The following is a 20,282-nucleotide window of genomic DNA, read 5'->3' as shown; positions in this document are numbered from 1 at the left end:
CAGCATTTCCAGAGCTGGTGGGCTGCCCTACTCTCCCAGTCCCATTTATGGTCCCTTCCCTGACCCCCAGGATGCTCCAGGGGATGGGGGTGATGCAGAGGACCTCCAGGACTCATCTCCACAGGACAGGGATGCTGAGGATTTCCATCTTCTCAGGAAGAAAATGCTGCCACACTCTGACAGTTGTGCACAGCAATTTTTATGCATCAAGGATGAGTAAAAAGTATCAAAAAAACCCGTTAAATTGCCTTAGTGTGTACAAAACTCACCGTTGAATATAAAATATTTAAAAAATATTCCACAGAATCAAATCTGCAAACTTTTTAAGTTAAAAAAAAGATTAAAAGTGCCTGAAATATCATCATGCTTAGCAAAAATACAGATCCTGCAGTCACAAAGTGCCGTAACAAACACATCCACTCATCTCAATTTGTGCAGATGGAGCCACGTGGCACCAGCAGCACTCATGGCAATGCCCAGGGATCCCACTGACAGAGACACCCCCCAGCCTGGCAAGGTGACAGCCAGGGGATGGGGGTCACGAGCACCCTCAGACAGACACAGCCACCCCTGAGGTAGTGTGGGCTGGCACAGGAACCTGCAGCTTTGCATTGACAGGCAGGCGGCCTCACTGGTACAGGACCTTCACACAGAAGGTCTCCTCGTTCTTGTCCTCGTGGTCATTGATGTGAATCAGGATCTCCTCCTCCCCCACAGTCTGGCTCGGGGCGAAGCGCAGGCCGATGGTGTACACCTCCCCTCCTGCCACCTGCAGGACAGAGGGCTGGAGGAGGCAGCAGGACCTGGCCAGGCCCCTTCATGTGCCTACCTTCCCCCAGCCAGGGTGGCCCTCATGGCCAGCACCCATCCAGCATCACCTGGTCTGGCCAGATGAGGGGCCTGACAAGGGGGGAGTGCTGGCAGTAGGACGTACCTCGAAGGAGTCCTCCCTGAACTGCAGCAGGTCAGGGCGGTTGGTGCACAGGAAGTAGAGCCGGGGCGAGGGGTAGGGGTTGGTGTAGGTGATGCGTTTGTTGCAGCCTTTCCCACCTCCTGCAGGCAGAGAGATCTCAAAGGCCTGTGGAGCAAGCAGAGGCCCAGATGGCAGGGTGGGCAGCAGCAACAACGGGCACTCCCCCAAACCCACCACAGAGAATTGCCTCCCATACACTGCCTTCCCCTCCCACACCTCACATCTGCTCTGCCAGCCAGCAGAAAGAACCCACCTTTGATCAAAAGAAGCAACAATTAATTACGAGTGTGAAGGACAAAGGGCTGGGAGAGCAGCAGAGACTAGCCAGCTCCTTGTCATTCCCTGGAAGAGCTGTGGTGCTCAGATAACTAGATGAACTTGATGACCCTGAACAGCCCCTTCCAGCCCCAACTACTCTGATTCTCTTAACTCCTCATAGCACAAGCAGCATGTGGCAGGACAATGGGACATTGGTGTAAATGCCAATCTGAACCTTTCCCAGTACCAAGAGGTTCAGGAAAACATTTTTAGAAGGAACACATTAGCCAGGAAATCTAATTTTCTGTCTTTGAGGCAAGGCCTCTGCCAGCACAGTGCTAATCGAAAGCAGCATGCTGCAGCTCTAATTTCACAACTGGGAATACTTCCGAGCTGCCGCTCCTCAGCATGGGGCTGCCTCCAAAACAGCCTAAAAGACATTCTACCAGGGGCTTCAGTGAGATTATTCAAGTACCCCAAGGGCTAAATGTGTGTTTATGATGGCAAGCGCCAAAAAAAACCACAGATGGAAAGAGAGGAAGAAGCAGGAGACAGCCCCAGGCTATGGGCTGAACTGTGACCACTGATCCAGTGCCATCGCTGCATTTTGCAGGGGCGAGAGCTGCCGTACCTTGGAGATGAGAGGCTGCCTGCAGGACAGGCAGAGCAGCCAGGAGGACACCAGCTGGTGGGACTCCACATCCACCAGGTTGAGGTAGATGAACTTGCTGCCAGCCCGCCGTGGCCTCACACCGATGTACAGGTCCTGAATGCCATTGGCGGGGAGGAGGAAGGCACCGTTCGGATCCACCTGTGGAACAATACCTGGAGGTACAGCCACCCACAAGGGCTGATCACAGCCCTGAGAAGTCCAGCTTGGAGCATCAATGAGACCAAATTCCTCTTAAAAACCTGCATCCCTATTCCACCACTATTGAATCCCATACCTCCCAGCCCCAGGAATACTCTGGGACTAATTCATGTCAGGACTGACAAGATCCACTCGGGAACACCCAGGGCCTCTCCAGCCCAAGGGTTTCACCACAGAGGCTTTGCCTGAGGAGCCTTTGCCTTTCCTTTACAGGACAGGAATGGAGTTTTTCTGCCTTTTACTATTCACATTTCCAATTACGGACGAAGGAATTCTAAAGAAATTGAGAGTCTTCAGACAGTCTCATTAACGCAGATAATTTGCCCTCCGGGGTTTCGCGCCAATGATCCTACACATGACAACTCTAATCAAAAGATAATTATCACAAACGCTTTACGGCTCTCAGCTGTTCACAGTTCCGTGTGGGTTGCCTTTTGCTTTCTGGAGGGGGTTTCTCTGGGCTGACCCAGGCCAGCCAGCCCCCAGCCCACCACGGGGGTTACCTCCAGCTCCTGGGGGTGGGAGGTGAAGGCCCGCACCCTCCGTGGGGCTGCAGTGCCACGCAGCAGCAGGGAGAGGCGTGTCAGCTGCCCGGCCGTGCAGGCGACATCCAGGCGCTGCAGCGAGTGCAGGTAGAACTGCCAGATCTGGACAGGTGCTGCCAGCCAGGCGTCCCTGTGCACGGACAGACAGACAGGGCTCGTCACACACTGAGGGAGTCAACGTTTCCCACCCTTTTGGGGTCCTGCTACTTACGTATAAATAGCAACAAAGAATTTTTTGATCTGCGGGCTTGGTCCTCCAGCTACTTTGAGAAAGATGTCTTGCGGCTCGCCAGGCCCCTGCATAGACAACAGAGCATTGTCCCAGCAGTTGACCAGCTAATGAGTACCCCAGGGGTGTCTTCCCATTAATGGGGGAGCTACCACCAACTCCCTTACGAAAGCAGATGCTTTCAGAACCTCGTTAAACTACGTTATTAAGTTATTATACAGCTTGGCTGAGCTCTCCCAGTTTTTTTAATTACAAAAGAGGATACAAATGACTATCACATTCCAGGTCTGTATCTGTAATCAAATTTTGGCAAATTTTCCACAAGTTTTCTAACAAGCCCTAATCCAATTACCATACTAACGCTTTTCCGCAACAGCAATTAGCAACTATCCCTCGTTGCCATTTGCATGGACATGCCCAAGTTTATTTTTCCCTTCCACCTCTTCCTGCTGTGAAGCCAGCCCAGGAGAGCCTCCTGCTTCAGGAGGGAGTGGGATGGTGCAGGGCTGGGCATGGAGCTGCCCCTCTACTCTAGCATCCTTCAGCAGGGACAGGCTTTGCCATGCACCCCAAGGACACACCATCCCCCCACCCGCTGCAAACAACTCTGGATACCCCAAGCAGCAGAAAGCCCAACAAAAGACTGCTTTTCCCCAGCATCTGAATCATCTGGTACTTGCTCAAAAGAACAAGCAAGTACAGGCTCCTGCATGATGCGATAAGGGGCAATGCTCAGCCTCCCCCGCCAAAACAACACAGCTCCTTTTAATTGGGAATAAAAAGCAATTCCAGCTTCTTTGCTGCCACTGTGTCACTGCCACACAAGGATGCTCTGTGGTTGCACCCACATCAGCAGCTCTCTGCCAACCCAAACAATCTGCAGGAGAAGGACACGAGGAACAGCAATGCCCAAGTGTAGCATACCAAGGATTTGGTTTCACAAATGATGTCAGGGTCACTGCAGCGAACGAACATCTCAGGCTGCCCTCCTGGCACCCCCACCGGCGTGCCTGTGGACAAGGGACCAAGAAAATCAGTTCCTCCTCCACCTGTGCCTCTCCCCTGTGCCCCACACAGCTGCACAAAGAATCCTTCACACTAGACTACCAGCAAACCACACAGGTGTGCAGGTGTAGGGAATTCAAGTTGAAGTTAACAGAGAAAGATGGAGAGCAAGGGAGCAGCCCAGGGCTCTGAAAGCGTGAGGAACCAGCAATGTGCTCTCTGGATGCTGCTGTGCCTCCAGAAAGGCTCCATGAACTATGGATGATGACTAACAGGGAAGAGCCCAAGCCCTGCCAGGCACGCCACAGACTCACCAGGGAGGGTGTGCCAGGGAGGCAGCCGAATGGTTTTCTTCAGGAAGGTGAGCTCTGGGTGGTAGAAGCGAAAGGTCTGGTCCACCACATGGGGCTGGGGCTCCACCTTCACCCGCAGGAGTGCAATGGGCTTCCCCCTGCTCACCTGGAAGGAGACCTGTCCCGGGGGCCAGCAGGAGAGGGCTGGGGTTTTCCAGTGATTCTGCTCCTCCCATGCAGCCCCTCAAGCAGGGTTTCACATGGCTCCCTAACCTGGATGAGCTTTGTCTGCTTGGCCCCACTCTTCCCAAAGGAGTGAGTGCTCTCCTTGGCACCAGTGCCCAGCCCAGCCGGCCCCTGTGGGGTGAAAGAGTGAGTTCCCTGACTGTGAGGATGGCAGCATCACTGCGGCTGCTGCTGCTCCCCATGGCTGTTCCAGCCTGCTCTGCAATGGTAACCGCAGCCAAGGGGAACACTTCATACCAGAACAGCTCAAAACAGCTCAGAACAGCCTACCTGTGCTGCAACCACGGCAGGGTCTGCAGAGAAGGTCTGGTATTTGAAGGGGATGTGGACAGTCTCACTGGGGCGCAGGTAGACCTGAGGCTTGAGGTCCTCACGGAGATGGAACATATCCTCTTCCACCGGTGTAACACTCTTGGTCAGCTCCTTGAAGTGACGCCACTCCCTCGGGTCCAGTATGACACTGGGGCAATGAGCAGCAGAGGGGCTGGTGAGGACTGGCAGAGAGCTGGTACCACCCTGGCATCTCCCCATGCACACAGGGGAGTCCCCACCTGAGCTCAGGATGGTCGACCTCGATGGTCACGGTGCGCTGGACACCATAGGGGTTCTTCAAAGCAAACTCGAAGAACTCAGCTGTCCCCAACACGGCGTGGATTGTGCGGGTGGCTGTGATGGCCTGGCTGAGCATCTGGTAGATGCTCTCTCCCTTGATGTGATCTCGGTAGGAGTTGATGACCTGCAGGTCCCAGGCACGCTGCTTTGGCCAGCCCTGCCCAGAGGGAAGGAACCATAAGCACAGAGACACCACAGGGGTCTGGCCCCACGCCCTGCTGCCACCAGCACCCTCGTGCAGCCACACCAGTGCCACGTGCTGCAGCCAGTGGGTGGACATGGCTTCACTGAGGGTGACCAGGGGGACAGGCTCACCTCTGGCCGGTGACTGCGCAGTGCAGCCTCCAGCTCATTGTCCACATCCACCAGCCTCCGTGCCCACGCCGTCCTCCTGCCTGTGGGGAAAGACCACCATGGCACCAAGGAAGGACCCCCCAGATACTGCAGCTCCCAAGAGCTCTGCAATACTGCAGGGCTGGAAAGAGGAGCACCAGAGGGGCAGCTGACCCACAGCTGGCACTGCAGCAACAGAGACCCTGCCCACCTCAACCTGCAGGGGGACAGGCCAGGCCCCAGCAGGACTCACCACCAGGAGTGTTCAGGGAGTACCCCCTGCCACCTGGGGTGGTGACAGTGCTGTCTGGTGCAGTGACAGTGCAGGAATGGGATGGCAGCTGCCCTGGGATCTCCTCACATGGATGACCTGCCACAAGCAGAGACAGGAGTCAGTGGAAACCGTCCATTTTCATTGTTATAAAATCTACTGCAAATTTTTACCTCCCTGCAGCTCTGTTCAGCCAATTCACACAAGCAGGAGAGAATATCTGGAAACCAGTGATGCCCTAAAAGTCTCACATGCTCCCCAGAACCTGTTCTGTCACACCTGTTCTGCTCCATCCCTGAGTCACCTGCTCAGGGATGGAGCAGCACTGAGAGCACACACCATCCTGAGCCCCTCACCAGCTCTTGCTTTCATTTCTGAGTTCTGCCTCCCCCTGCATGGCCTCGTGGTGCTGCATCATCCCACTCTCACAAAGGCTGTGCCAAGTGGAGCCACACAAGACTCTAAACCCACCAGATATTTGCCCAGCCCCCACATCCCATCTCCATCCTTCAGGAAAGGGTTCCAAGCTTTGCCATCCTGTTTCTAACAGTATTTTCTTTTTTTTCTTTTTTTTTCTTTTTTTTTTTTAAGAGAATGGGAAAAACACCAATCAAAGGGAAGCTGCTGTCCTGGCACAGCAGCTCTTTGTCAGGGTGCGAGTTAAACCACTCCCTGGGTTGTGGATCTCAGATTCTTCTTCCCAGGAGCTTATCGGCCCTTTGCAGGCAAAATATGGAAATGACGATTTAAGATATCTTATATGGAGCTAATCTCTCCTCTGAAGATAAGATTTTAAAACCTGGAGTCACTGCACATTTATAGGACAGAATTAAGTACATAAAATAAAAGCAGCCAGCAGGTTCTGGGAAGGATGACACCCCTGGGTCTCACTCAGGTACAGCCCCGCACATGCTGTGTGCCCCACCCCAGCCTTTGAGGGCCACATGAGCAGTGGGTTCTCACCAATATTGGCCAGGCAGAGGTGGAGGTGGCCCCTGACAGCCACACGGACTCCGAGGGGCCGCAGGGCGCCGTGCCGCAGAGCCTCCCGGCCCATCACCGCCCCGTCTGGCTCGTACTCAGTCGTGGCCACCTCCAGCTCGTGGTAGGTCCTGACGGCCATCTGGCCCTGGCGCAGTAGGGGCTGGGCACAAGGCAAGGACAGACAAAGTGCAATGAGTCACTGGGGAGTCTGGTCCAGAGGGGTCAAGGGGTCTGGGTGACGCCCTGTTCTTCTAAAGTTCTTCTAAGGCTTCTGATGTTTACATTTTTGTAATGGAGTTTCTCACGCAAATAATGATTGTTTTGCATTCCTTTCTGGAGGAGGAGAGAACTGATAGACTGTTGGTTTGACCAGTGTGGTTGGAGAGGTAGCAATTTCATCCTCCAATCCATGGTCACTTTTGGAATTCTATCAATATCGAGGTCCAGAAATAAACGTGCCTTTTTTGCCTTGGACATCTCAGTGTGAGTCATTCATTTTGTGTCGTAGTGCAACATCTGGGTATGAATGGCACTGGATGTCCTGGCTCTGCAGGGCTTAGTGCTAGAATACTGCCAGAGTTCCACGAAAAGGGCAAAAAATGTTAATGCTTTGTCATCACTTTGGAGGAAAAGATAACAAATCCTGTGATTAGGGGCTTGTCAAAATGACACCAGATTCAGTTACACAGAGGGGCTGACAGCATCTCCATTACTGAAGACGCAAGGACAATGCAACAGCACCTCAATACAGGACCAAAGGGAGATCTGGGCTCTTCCCTAGCACTCCATACAGGCAAGGGACCCTTCAGCATTACCAGCCACAGGAAAAGACCTTAAATCTAACCAATACCTCCAGTTTAATGGCAGCAGACCCAAAATGGAGTAGGGAGTCTCCATCCCAGACATCAATCTGGAGGCTGTGCTCAGCCAGGTACCGCAGGAACCAGCGCTGCTCCCCAGGCCTCAGGAAAGCTGGATCCACCATGTACTTCAGCTGCAAGCCCGGTGGTCCTGCAAGACACCACACCATCACAGACATGGCACTGGGCTTGGTGGGAAGCCTCAATGAGCACCTCACACAACTGACACTGCGTACTTCTTCAAACACTGGATGTTTTCAATGTTTTTCATGATGTGCAAACCAGCAGAGGTTTGCTATTAGGTTTGCTATTAACAGACACCAGCCCATCCCTTGGGCCAGAGGCAAGCCCTCATCCACCCAACAGAAGAGAAGCACACAGATGCTAAAACCAGAGCTTACTGGTTAGGGTCCCATCCTCGTTGACACGGACAAGCAGCTGAGCTGGCACAGCTAGCCCGGTGGCCAGCCCCCCTTCCATGCTGACCAGCTGCAACCGGGGCGTGGTGACCGGTGGGAAACGGTAGAACTGGAAGGTGAGGAAGACAGTCCTTGGCCACAGCCCCTCCACGCCGCCCTGGGCATCTCTTGAGGAGAGAGAGGGGTTTGGGTTACTTGTGGCACAGCACTGCCACTCTGTCATGAGCTACTCATGCATTTGGCACATGCCAAGAGGCGGAAGAACAAGAGAAGATTGGCAGCACCACAAGTATTTGGACTTTTCTGAAGACAGCGGCCATACGGTTTGCCTTAACTTCCCAAAAAGCTTTGTAATTCCAGCTGTCTCCTGCCATATGCTGTGATGGAGGCGCCCAGCAAAGACAGCGTGTTACCTTCCCACAGCACACTGCCAGCCATGGAAAAAACAGAAGTGGGGCCTTATCCAGCCAAAGCCACCCCTTGGGTGCCAATTTTCCCAACTCCATTTGCATTTCTGGAGAAACCCTGCATTAATGAGCTCTGACATCTCATTGTGGCTCATGGATCCAATTTAAAAAAACTGGATCATGACTTAAAAGTGCCCAGAGAGGACAAAAGCAGGTGCTAAAAGAAGAGGCACCTCTGCAAGGACACCTCCTGCTCAAGCAGGGAAGAGGGCTAGGGGAATTTGGAAAGGACTCTATCAAGGAGGCGTTTGGGATCTGCCCACACAAGACCAGGAGCTGCCATCCCACCTTCCAAAAGCCAGGAACTGCAGGACTATTTCATTGCCTTGCAGAGGGTCAGCTTCCTCCAGCTGCAGGTTGAAACTGCCCAGCTCCACTGGCTCTGAGATTTCCACTGGCTCCTGGTTGCAGTCCAGGATGTCTGGGAAGCCGGCAGCGTGCAGGCGTGCCAGCGCGGCACGAGACATGGACACGTGGGAACTGATGGAGAAATAGAGGTGAGCTCCACAAATGGGGCCACGGGGACCCCGGCAGGCCAGGTGATGGGGCCACAGGAGCCTGGGGAGGGGCAGCCCGGGGAGGGGCAGAGGCATGCATCACCTGCATGCCTGCAGCCCCACAGCAGCCATGGGCAGCTGCAGCGGGGTGAAGGGCAGCGCCTGCAGCTGGTCACTGGCACAGGGCTCTAGGTCCGGTGTGCCCAGGTCGGCCTCCAGGTGGGTGATGCTCCCATCCTGCTGCAGGGTCTGGCCTGCGCTCCGTGGTGAAGCCACGAGCTGGGACACTGACAGCTGGTGAGAGAGTGGCTAGCATGAGCAGCCGCAGCCCCAAGGCAGCCCCCTGGGACAGCCCTTGTGGCAAGCTGAGCCAACAGCCCCTCTGTGCTAAAGGAGCTCAGCCACCACGTGCCCCAGTGTTGTCATTCCACCAAGAAGTGTTACAACTTGGCCACACAAGGGTTTGCACCTCTGCTGCCATTTCCCTGCTGCTCGCTCCCTGGCAAGAGGAGGGATGAGCACATGCAGCAGGAAGATCAAACTGCTTAATGCAGCCTTATGAGGCATTTCATTTCATAAAAAATGTTTGCATGCATTGATTCCTGCATCAAGATACAAAACAGCATAAAGAAGGCTCTCAGTATTCACAGCTCTCCTTAAATCTTGGGAGCTCTGCACAAAAAAGCCGTGTGTCTCTGTCAGCACATACCAGGGACAACAGCACCCAGCAAATCTGGGCTGTCAAAAACCAGAGCTGCCCTCACTCCTGCAGTATGAAAAGAGCAGAGGGAATCTCTCCCAGCACATCACAGGCAGAAACTGCCTTACTGCCTGGAGGAGGTGGAGTTGAGGACACTTGGTGCCTCTTGGCTGCAGCAGACAAGAAAACAGGCAAGGGATGGGTCCAGAAGCACACCCTGCATGTGGGCCATCCCCTGGGAAATGCTGCTGCCCACCAGCCACACCCACTGGGGCATGTGGCACTTACCCCTGGTCCCCGTGGGGAGACTGGCACTCGCCGTGGGGCTGGCACTCCTGTGGAGAGGGACAGGAGAGATGCTGTAGAGGAGCCAAAACCCTCAGGCCCATAACTGCAGCTGCACCCACTGCCACCAAACTGCCCTGTCCTCCCACCAGCCCTTTTCAATTTTAGGGGCGAAGGCAGCACAGTGAAGCAGTTTACCATCACCCAAACACTTCTTTTGACTTATTTCCCAATAAGACTGCTGCTTGGGGGTTAACACAGCACATCCCCAGATCCATCCATTATTTTGCTGTGAATCAGGCTAACTGTGCCACAAACAACAGCTCCCCCATCCCCTGACAGCGCCGCGGTGCCTCACGGCCACGCGGTGCTGCCTAAGTGGGATGCTTAATGAGACGTGAAAGTTTTAGGATGCTAAGGTTTTCATTGCTTCTCTGTTATTTTTTGTCACTCCCTTCAACTGCTGGAGCATTTGTGCCCCGAAACGGTGGGAGCTTTACCGTGTTTATATTCGGCTGCTCTCTTGAGCTGGCACAGCTGAGCTCGCTGAGCCGTGGGTCCTTCGCAGCAGAGCAGGGGCACAGATGTTCCATCTCTGCATCCATGTGATGCTTAGACCTTCATTTGCTTTCCCCCACCACATTTTTCCCAGCTATTCCATGCTTGCTGCTGTGTAAAGGAAACCACCCCATTTCCCTCCTGCCTAAAATATTGTTTCCTTCCAGTCAGGATGGCTTTGGCTGGCATTAAAAAGAGGATGGACAGATATAGCAACAACACCAGCATCTGAGCTGACAGATGAAGCTCTTGGCCTCCCCTGGGCTAGGCAGCAGCACGTTTCTCAACAGAGCTCTACAAAAATTAACCCAATAGTGTCTTCATTACCTTCAAACCCAGGCTGGAGAGACACAGCTCTGGGACACTGCTGCTCTTGCATGCCCTTTCTGGTGCCAAAGGCCCCCTGGAGCTGGGAAATGCCAGGGAGTTTGTCCCTGAAAATCACCTTGATGGGGATCTTCCCTCACCAGGGACACAGCCCACAGCCCAGCACACTTCCCCAAGCCAGAGCACTCCAGACCACCACCAGGTTGGAAGCTCAGTGTCAGCACTTGCTTCCCTCTCCCCTCACCACACCACAACTCCATCAGCATCCCAGCCACCTACAGCTGAAAGGCACCAGGAAAAACTTTTCAAGCAGCACCAGGAAGGTACCAGTCATGATGCAACCTGTGCTGCAGAGAGATGAACCCCACATACCCCATTAACACAGGACCCCTGCATCTTCCACTAAAGCTTTCCTCACCAAAGCCCCTCCCAGCAGCAATCCTGGCTCCTCACCAGCAGAAACACAGGACTTGTCACAGCAAATCCATGGTGCCACTGCCATCTTGTGGCTCCACAGCACTGGAACCAGGAAGGAACAGCAACCCACCATAATGGGCATTGGGCTGACTGCTAAATGGCTGATCAGAGAGCTGGGGAGATATGACACACACTAAAACTGCCTGGTGTCTGAAGCATCACTCTGAGACAAAGCTGGGACCCCAGCAGGAGCAGCACTGCAAAGAAAGGGAAGTTTGCTTCCCACCAATCACAAGAGGGGGATGAGAGAGAAACAAGCATAAGGATTTTTAGGAGCACAGTGTATGGACAAAATCTCATGCCCAAACTCAAGCCCACAGCAGTCTTCCTTCCATCTCCAATTGAGCAGAAGGGTGGTGGAACCCCAAACACACAGCCCCCCAAACTACAGACAGATGCACCTGTGCACATGCACAGATGCTGCCTGCTCTTCCCCAGCCAGGCACCAACACATCCTTCCCACATCAACCCAGCCCAGGCTGCTGTCACACTCCCTCAGCGGTGGCACAACCAGATTACTTTTCCCCAGCCTATGACTGACATCTCTCTTGTTCCCATGTCTGGAGAGACACTGAGTGCAGAGAGGAGCAGCAGTACCTGCAGTGAGAATGAGCTGCTGGTGTGGCCACTGCATTTGGAATGGGAGCAGGTTGCGGCAGTGCTGGCAATCCCTGGGGATTTTGCACATGGCTCAGCAATACTATCACATGGCAATTTTGCAAGTTAAAAAGTAAGAGCTGAATTCAACTTGACAAAAATCTTGCTTCACTCCAGTAATTCATAACTAGCTTGCTGAAACTCACTGAAGTCTTGTTTTCTCTCCGAGCAGACACCAGTGCCACACTCTATATTTTAAATGTCAGCGATCTGGAAAACACTCACTCAGCGATGGCGTAGGAGGCTTCTTCGACTCGTCCCTGTCTTTACATAGGATCTCCGCAGCAGTTACAAGATGTTCTTCCGAATCAGTGGAAACATGGAATTGGACAGTCCCAGACTCCACGTGCTTCCCCTGAAGTTGGCAACAAAAATGCTTTCAGACACTGTATTACACGCAGCCTTCCTCGTGCCTCTGACAGCGGCTCCCTCGCCCTGAAACCAAGCAAAGCTGCCAGGGGCCAGCACACCCTTACCTGCCGGGAGCTCAGTGGGGTCTGGTAAACCAAGGTTTGGCAGGGGCCACGGCGGGCACCACCACGCAGGGGCAGGATCACATCCGTGTCACCAGTGCCCGGGACGGGGCTCCAGACAGCCCAGCGCACCGAGCGCATGTCGGCCGCCTCACTGCGGGCACTGCCAGACAGGGCCTGGGGGTGGGGGAGAGCAGTGAGCACCAGGCAGCCTCACCTCACTGCCAGGCAGCCCCACCTCACTGCCAGGCAGCCCCAGCTCACTGCGAGGACCCAGGAACGGGTGCTGCCAGACAGGCACTGGCTCTCGCCCCCCACCGCGCCTCCTCACACCTGGCTCTGGCACCACAGAAGCCAGTGCTCTTCATCCCATTCTGGAGACATTTCATTTTCCAGGACTTTATGCCTCTGTAACCCCTCCCTCAAGCAGCTGCACGAAGGGATACGTGTTGGAGCCCCATCCCTGACAGAGGGGAATGGTTTCCACTTACCCAGCACATCCACAGCCTCCCTCAAACTGAAGGAGGGGAACAGAAACAAGAGAGGGCTCTGCCAGCACCCACCCTCCCCCTCACAGCTAATTATGGCACTGAGGACAAGGACAAGGTGATCAGCTTTGCAAGCAGCTTTGGGATTAACCACTCTGCCCCAGGGCTGCACTACAGGGATTGGCTCCACTGCTGCCCCAGACAGCACTCCCCACAGAGCCAAACAGATCTGCCTCTGGAACCCCAAATCTCTGTGGGATCTTGGACTTCAGCTTTCCAACAGAGCTGGACCCAACAACTTCCAACAACACAGCTCAGTGTCTCCCTTCTCAGGACAAATCCCTCTGGTCTGGCACAGGCACCCTGCTTTACAAATGCCCATTTCCCCTACTTTGGCTCTGGACAGCTTAACAAGAGGCATTTGCCACATTTTCAATGAACATCTTAGCTTAGCCTGTAACAAATGCTTGGCAATCGATTCGGCCAGCCAGGAGCTGATGGCTCCAGCAACACAAGGTCTCTGGAGGGGATACACAGTACTCATTGAGCTGGGTTTAACCTGCAGAAAGGTTAAACTAAGATATGAGTAAATGATCAGTAAGTAGGTGAGAGTATATTGACTGCAGAAGCCACCCTCAGAGATTTCTCCTGCCTTTACAGCTTGAGAACATCAGGCTGAAGCACCCAGAAAAACCTCACCATCCAGAGCAAAAACAAAAAACAAAACAAACAAACAAACAAAAAAAAAAAGGAGTGGGATGGGTTAATCTCTTTTCAGCATAAATACCAAATTCTAAAGAAAAGCCTTTTTGATATTACAAAAAAGCTGAAATTTTCTAAATTAGCTTGCGAGAACACTATGAGAATGCTGCAGGGTACATTCCTCCATCTACATATAAACAGTGGAGAAATGCAACCACATGTTATTAAAATAATTCACCAAGCCATCCAGGTTGTTTTGTGCAGTGCTGTGGAAAGTACCCACACACTTTGCAGGGCCCTGCATTACACAGCACAGCCATGCAACAAGGAGCTACTGACTTGGAGAAGGAGGATGGTGAAATGGGCAGAGGAAGGAATTCCTCAGCAGGGCTCACTCCTCCAGAATGGATCCCTGCTCTTTCACAGGCACAGAGACACACGCTCAGCCCTACCTTGCCACCAGCTCTCCCCATGCTGCAGAAGACATACTCCAGCTGGAAGCAGACCCTGAATGCCGGGTGAGGGACCATTTCACTCAGCTGGATGCGGCTCCTCAGCACCAGGCCTTGACCTGCATCCCTGTGCGGGATGGAGAGGTGGCTGTGAGAGGCAACCAATGCAGGAGGGAAGGAGCAGCAGCAGCAGAGGAGCTCCCCCTTACCTGGCTCCAGAGCTGGGCACCCCCTGGCAGCGACCTGGTGACAATTCTGCCCCTGGCACCAGCACAGCAACCTGTGGTGCCTGGACGAAGCGCAGCCCGTTGTGGACGCCAACGTGCAGCCGCCGCTCCCGAACCACCACTTCTTCACCATCTGGGGCAGTGTTAGCCTGTGACAGGAATTTTTCCACCTTGGGCAGCACTCCCTGGGCTGACCACAACCAGAAGAATACAAGCATCCCTTCAGAAACTCAAAAAACAGGGCCTATTCCCCCAGAAGATGATTGATATTAACATCTTTTGCCTTTATGGCAGAGTTGCAAATCTGGCAAGAAAGGACCTGGCCAGTGGCTGCCACTCCAAAGAGATGGACTTGATACACACTGCATCTCATCTCTGCATTTCCCACAGCAAAGCAAACCCAAATTCTGCTTATGAGTCTCTGGATGTTCAAAACAGAGCCCACACAGAGCACACCCGTACTAATCCAATAGCGAAACAAGATAAAGACTTCCACAGCAAAAGAAAAAAAGTAATTGGAGACTCCAAGAGAAACAAATGCATGAATATCACTTACCTGACACTTTTCACCCCACCTATAATTCCAGACACTACAATTACTGCTCTACACTGTGCCTATCCCTGCCCCAAACACACTGGCAGTACCTAGAATGATGGAATCACACAATGGTCAGGATTGGAAGGGACCTTAAGCATTATCTTGTTCCACCCCCTACCATGGGACCCTTCTACTAGAGCAGGTTGCACCAAGCCCCATCCAACTTGGCCTTGGACACTCCCAGGGATGAGGCAGCCACAGTTTCTCTGGACAACCTGTGCCAGGGTTTCCCCACCCTCACAGCACTCTACTTACCTGAAGTAAGCGATCACTGTTCAGTAAATCCAGCAGTTCCTCCTCAAACTCCTCCAGGGAAGGGTACAACTGGATGAAAAGCCGCTCCAGATAGCAGGTGACCGTCTTCATCAGCCGGGGCTTCTGCAAGCAGTCACCTGAAAGACAAGGTGGTGGCCACAGGTTTCCTAAGCAAACAGAAAGCCACCACTGCTGTACTGAGGTGCCTGCAGTACCAGCAGTGGCTCTGCCCACTCAGCTTCTGAGTATGGGCCTGAACACCTGCAGGGACTCAGCTGCTTTCAAGACCTTGCTCAGCTTCAGTACCAACAGTTAATACCCCAAAGCCATCAGCAGTAGGTTTTCCAGGCAGGAAGCTGAAGAATAATTCAGCTGCAGAACTCTGAGGAATTTTTTACCCCTGAATCTTCAGCTCATATATTTTAATTGGAGAAGCTCAAAGGGCAATGTGCCATAAGAGGAGATTAACAAAAGCCAAGTGGCCAAGAGCTCATGCCCCAAACCTACCAGGCCCAAGCGATGCTGAACCCACCTCAGAGGAGTTTAAACAAGCTGCAAAAGCTCTTTTTAAGATTTTGCTGAACTACTGTAATTAAACCAACCATCACTTATCCCTAGCAGCTTCCCAGGAGCAAAGCAATTAACGGACAGGGAAATGACTGAGCCATTTTGACAAATTTCAGACTGAGCTCTGAGCGTGAGGGCTGTGGCCCCATGCAGGGGGGATGTTCTTGATAAGGGGTGACACTGCAGAGAAACCACTGTGCTGCCACAAATGACCTCCCAGTGCCCTCCTGCCCTGCCCACAGCCTCACAGGAACCCACTGCCTTAAAGCAGGAGCAGCACTGGCAGAGGGAAGGGGAAAGAGCTCTTACCTGTGTCTCCATGGGCCGGCAGCAAGCCAGGAACAATCTGCAGTCCAGATATCAGGAGGTTTTCAGGAAGTAGGTGAAATATTGCCTCCAGGGGCTGGTGGGACTTCAGGCCATACTGCAGGTGGCTCTTCTCCATCACTGTCATGTATTTGTTCTCTGAAGAAAAGAAAACATCCCAAAATGACCAAAACCGGGGAGACAGCTTGACAGCCCCAATGTCGAATTAATCATTAACTGTGAGTACACGTGCTAGGAGCAAAGGGAAACCTGTGTTTGCCCAGCCATGCCATTCCCAGCTGGCAGTAAGGCACATCCACTGAGCAGTACCAGGGCACAGACCATGCCTCATATCAAGCAGACACATACAACACACATTTGGGTAAGAGAAGCCACCAAGAAGGGCTGAGATGCCATGTCTGGCTGCTGCTTACTTTCCACAGGGTCCTGGAAGCGTGGGTGCAGTAGGGCACGTGGGGTCCCATGGTATAGCTTCAGCCTGAAAGCAAGGAGCACACGTGCAGCAGTCAGTAAATCCACCCTGAAGCACATCTCCTTCTTCCATTACATCTCCATCTTCCCCAAAGCCCCTGCTCAGCAGCAAAACCACCCAACCCACTCTGGAAAAGCCCCATCCTTTAGGGAATGCACAGGCATTCCTTCCAAACCCACTGCTTCCCCAGAGTGAAGAATTCCAGGTTTCTAAATGCTGGTTCTGTTTCTGCAGCCCCAGAACCACCCTTCTCCCCCGACCAAAGCAGCCATGCACGTTGCCACCTCAATTCCTAGTGTGACATGTCACACAGCAGCAGGGGAACCTACGCTCTGTCCTCAGTGGCCAGGTCTGCCACCTCTGATCCACCGTGGAAGAGGGGGATGATCCCAAAGCCACAGGAAAGGTGTTGAGAGCCCTCATCCCCTTTCCCAGCTCTCATTACCACTTCCACGACAACAGCAATGCCAGGGTGGTTCAAGGAGGTGTGGAAGTAAACGACCTGGGACAGGAAAGGAGAGAGATGGGCTGTTTCAGAGCTGGCAGAGGTGGATGCAGGCAGAGCAATGCCTGTTGTGCTGGGACACTCAGTGGCACAACCAGAACATCCATTAAAGCTTCCTGACAGAAGCCAATGGCAAATCACTTCTGACTGCTACAAAATCTCAGCCCTTAAGTCTCAAGCATCTTCTTTTTCTTTTTTAACTTTTTTTTTTTTTGTTGCCAACACCTGTTTTCCAGAGCAACTCGCAGGCTGAAGACCCCAAGTGGATGGAGCTTCGATGCATCCCAGACCTACACCAGGAAAAAGGAGTTGGAACCTTCCTGAAATGGGGAGGGACATGGGAGTAGCCTGGACCTAAGGGCAGGAGAGGACAGGACACAGGTCACCTCCCCAGACAGAATTTAATGCTAGGTTCATCTTTCTATTAAAAACTCATTACCTCAGTGTTTCAGGGAAAATGTTTATTGCAATATGGGTTGTCAGGAAGGAATAACAGAGAGAGACATTCCCACATCAACCCTAGGACATAAATCGTTATTCCATTAGCCATTACTGTGAGGTGCTGGATTAATGACCCAACCACTGTGCCTGCAGAGCAAGGCTCACCCTGCAAAGGCACAGGGAGCCCTGGCAGGGAATGCCCCATGCCACTGAGCTCAAGGGCCCCTCCTGATTGCACACAGCAGTTTCTGTCCCTGTATTCCTCTCCCCTAGACCCTGAGGACAAAACCCACCACACAAGCAGACTCTGATCCTGTCCTCACTTCCTGCTCTAATGAGGAGGGAGAGCATGCACACAGCACATGCAGGCAGAGGAGCAGTGACTTTCCTCCTTACCTCACCTGTCACAAATCAATTCCAGCTCCACCTGAACTGTTCCTAACAATGAGCTGCTGACTTTCCCACAGCTGGAAGATCCTACCCCGCATGCAGACCACCCCTCCCCTGTCAGACACCAAGCCCTGCGGGCAACACAATTCAGCCACCACAGAGAGGCTGCAACACAGCCCCCCAACACCCCAAAATTCCTGCCAACTGCTCCCAACCACATGGTAAACACCTAGGAAGCCTGCAGACGTTGGGAATGTATTTGGAAAGGCAGCTCCTCCCAGCATTCAGCTCTCTCTGCAGCACTCTCTGCCCTAGTTTTAATCTATCTCTCTTCAAAACAGGCTGGGATGGGATGGGACTGAAACACTTGGGAGAGAAACAAGCACATCAAAGCCCCTCAATGTCGCTGTCAATGTAAAGGAAGGAAGAGGACAGGGCCCAGCTGTGCTTCAGTTCACCTGCAGCACTGAGGAGGTGGAAACAGAGCTATGAATTGGAAAACATCGGTCATGCTATGGGGCGTGGGATCTGCCCATTAAGGGACACCCTGCTTTGCTGCTAACAGCAGCAGATGGAAGCTTTGGGAGAGTTTAGTTCCCAGATCAGAAGAGAGAAGCGCTGCGCAGGAGGGTGGGCAGCTGCTCCTTCCCTTCCTTCCCATTTGTGGGGAAACACTGCTCTCTGCTGCCAGCTCCCAACACGGCAGGTGGCACTCGGTGGCACATCACTGCTCCCACGGTGGCACTAGCCTCAGAGGAAACCCAGCACCCCAGTTTCCCCAATAAACCGTTCATAAAGCTTAATAAATGGGTGGTGTCTGGGATGCACCCTGGGCAAAAGGGATAGAGAAGGGTTTGGTTCTGTGTTTTCCCAGACCCTTGGCAGCCCCCACCTCGTTGAAGGTCGCCCTGGCTAAGCGTGGTGGGGCAGAGCTGGCAGCTCTCCAGCTGCTTCTCCACGTCCTCCCAAAGAAGTGGTGGTAGGTGGCATCGAAAAGGGAGAGGCGCAGCTGGTACTCGACTCCCTGCAAGGCACAAAGCACCAGCTTTGGGGACAGGTCAGCTCTGTGTTCCCAAAGCTCAGAACACACTTTGGTAAGAGATTTAATTCCTGTTTTCTAAGGAACACCCAAATCAGGCACATGGCCATCGACAGCTTCATGCATTGCTGCAGAAGCTGCCTACAAGCCAGAGGCTAACAGAGCAAAGGAAAAGTGGGAAAACTGAGCATTAAGTATAGAATAAAGGGGCAGCTGATGTTAAAGTGATATCCAGAAAATTTAAATATACCTACCTAGGCTAACAAAAAACTAAATGAAAAATTAATTAAATGCTAACTCATATTTACAGGTATTGAAACAACTTAGTGCTTCCAGAAGATCTCCAGTTAGTTCCCCCCAAAACAACCTTGCTTTAAAAGCCATTATGGTGAGTTCAGGCCCATACACACGGACAGGAATGCTAAAAGGGGCTTAGGAAAAAAATGGAGAGTGACTTTGTACATACACTGAAAGTGACAGAATAAGGAGGGGGGGGTGCTAAACTAAAAGAGGAGTAATTTAGGTTTGATCTTAGGGAGAAATTCTTCCTTGTTAGGGTGGTGAGGCACTGGCACGGGTCATCCAGAGAAGTTGCGGGTACTTCATCCCTGGAAGTGTTCAGAGCCAGTAGGTTGGAAAGGGCAACCTGGTCTAGTGGAAGGCAGCCCTGCCCATAGCAGGAGATGATCTGTAAGGTCCCTTCCAACCCAAACTATTCCATGAAAGTGAGGCTCAGCAGAAACAACGGGTGTAGCAAGACATTGCCGGAGTCCCCTCGCGGGGCCGATCGCCCCTACCTGGGAGAGGGCAGAGCCGTGCAGGTGCTTGAGGATGCAGCGGAAGGCGGTGGAGCGGGGCGGGGGCCGGGCCCGGCCCCGCTGCGGGTGCGGCGGCAGCGGCAGGTGCTGCCGGAACACCCTCTCCCACTCGCCCATTGCCTCCCGGGCGTCGCCGCTGCTTCCCGGCGCCAGCTAGGGCGGACGCGGGGCTGGAACACCGGGGGACAGGCACCCTGCGGGAACACAGCAACACGGACCCCGCACAGTCAACGCACACGGACCCGCGCAACGACCACACGTGGGTGGGGACAGCCGCTGCCCACGCCCGCCCCGCATCCGCCTGGGGATGCACACGGGTACAGCCAGGGCAGGGCCAGCCCGGGGCCGCCCACGCAGCTCCGGGATCCCGGTGTGCGGGAGAGGGACCGGACCAGCCCCGTCCCTCAACACCCGCCCCCCCCCCGCTCACTCACCGCGCCCCGACGCCATCTTCTTGGGCCCAACCAATCGCGCTCCGAACCGAGGGGGGGATGGACGCTTTGCATCCGCTTTGCCGCCCCGCCGCTCACCTCTCGCGCCCCATAGCCGGCGGAAAGCCGAGATAGTCAGCGGCAAGACGATCTCGAAGCAATTCTGCACCGGCGCGGGACGCGACGGCAGGACAGAACCGACGGCGGCAGCGGCGGCCTCCCCCTTTCAG

General features: G+C 53.6%; 1 protein-coding gene across 2 annotated transcripts; it reads right to left on the bottom strand.

Annotated features, from left to right (window-relative positions):
• Positions 1–306: 306 nt before the first annotated feature.
• Positions 307–20,276, bottom strand: NPHP4 (nephrocystin 4). Of its 2 annotated transcripts, XM_030233407.2 has the most exons (29): positions 20,056–20,276; positions 19,601–19,815; positions 18,657–18,788; positions 16,758–16,930; positions 16,370–16,434; positions 15,939–16,094; positions 15,063–15,199; positions 14,192–14,358; positions 13,983–14,109; positions 12,344–12,517; positions 12,093–12,222; positions 9,852–9,898; positions 8,967–9,157; positions 8,655–8,846; positions 7,882–8,066; positions 7,471–7,631; positions 6,600–6,780; positions 5,619–5,735; positions 5,348–5,427; positions 4,972–5,189; positions 4,691–4,880; positions 4,448–4,531; positions 4,196–4,352; positions 3,801–3,886; positions 2,859–2,944; positions 2,606–2,777; positions 1,863–2,042; positions 935–1,078; positions 307–769 (listed from the first exon to the last, which is right to left on the bottom strand). In XM_030233407.2, exons 2-29 carry the CDS (start codon positions 19,736–19,738, stop codon positions 629–631), a joined length of 4,011 nt encoding a protein of 1,336 aa, XP_030089267.1. In that variant the 5' UTR covers positions 19,739–19,815; positions 20,056–20,276; the 3' UTR covers positions 307–628. The 2 variants fall into 2 exon arrangements, with proteins under 2 accessions (XP_030089267.1, XP_050838628.1); XM_050982671.1 differs by lacking the exon at positions 20,056–20,276 and having other exon boundaries at positions 19,601–20,024.
• Positions 20,277–20,282: the final 6 nt, after the last annotated feature.

This window comes from Serinus canaria, chromosome 21 (genome assembly GCF_022539315.1).
Source record: "Serinus canaria isolate serCan28SL12 chromosome 21, serCan2020, whole genome shotgun sequence".
Classification (NCBI taxonomy): Eukaryota; Metazoa; Chordata; class Aves; order Passeriformes; family Fringillidae; genus Serinus; species Serinus canaria.
The sequence above is the reverse complement of the archived record's forward strand: the minus strand, read 5'-3'. Positions and strand labels throughout refer to the sequence as shown.

Excerpts from the sequence above, each read along its gene's own strand:
- NPHP4 (XM_030233407.2), bottom strand. The coding sequence starts at position 19,738 with ATGGGCGAGTGGGAGAGGGTGTTCCGGCAGCACCTGCCGCTGCCGCCG. Across the intron at positions 14,110-14,191 it reads GTGCCCAGCTCTGGAGCCAG|GGATGCAGGTCAAGGCCTGG; the intron begins GTAAGGGGGAGC and ends CATCCCGCACAG. Across the intron at positions 2,778-2,858 it reads TTCTTTGTTGCTATTTATAC|GGACGCCTGGCTGGCAGCAC; the intron begins GTAAGTAGCAGG and ends GTCCGTGCACAG.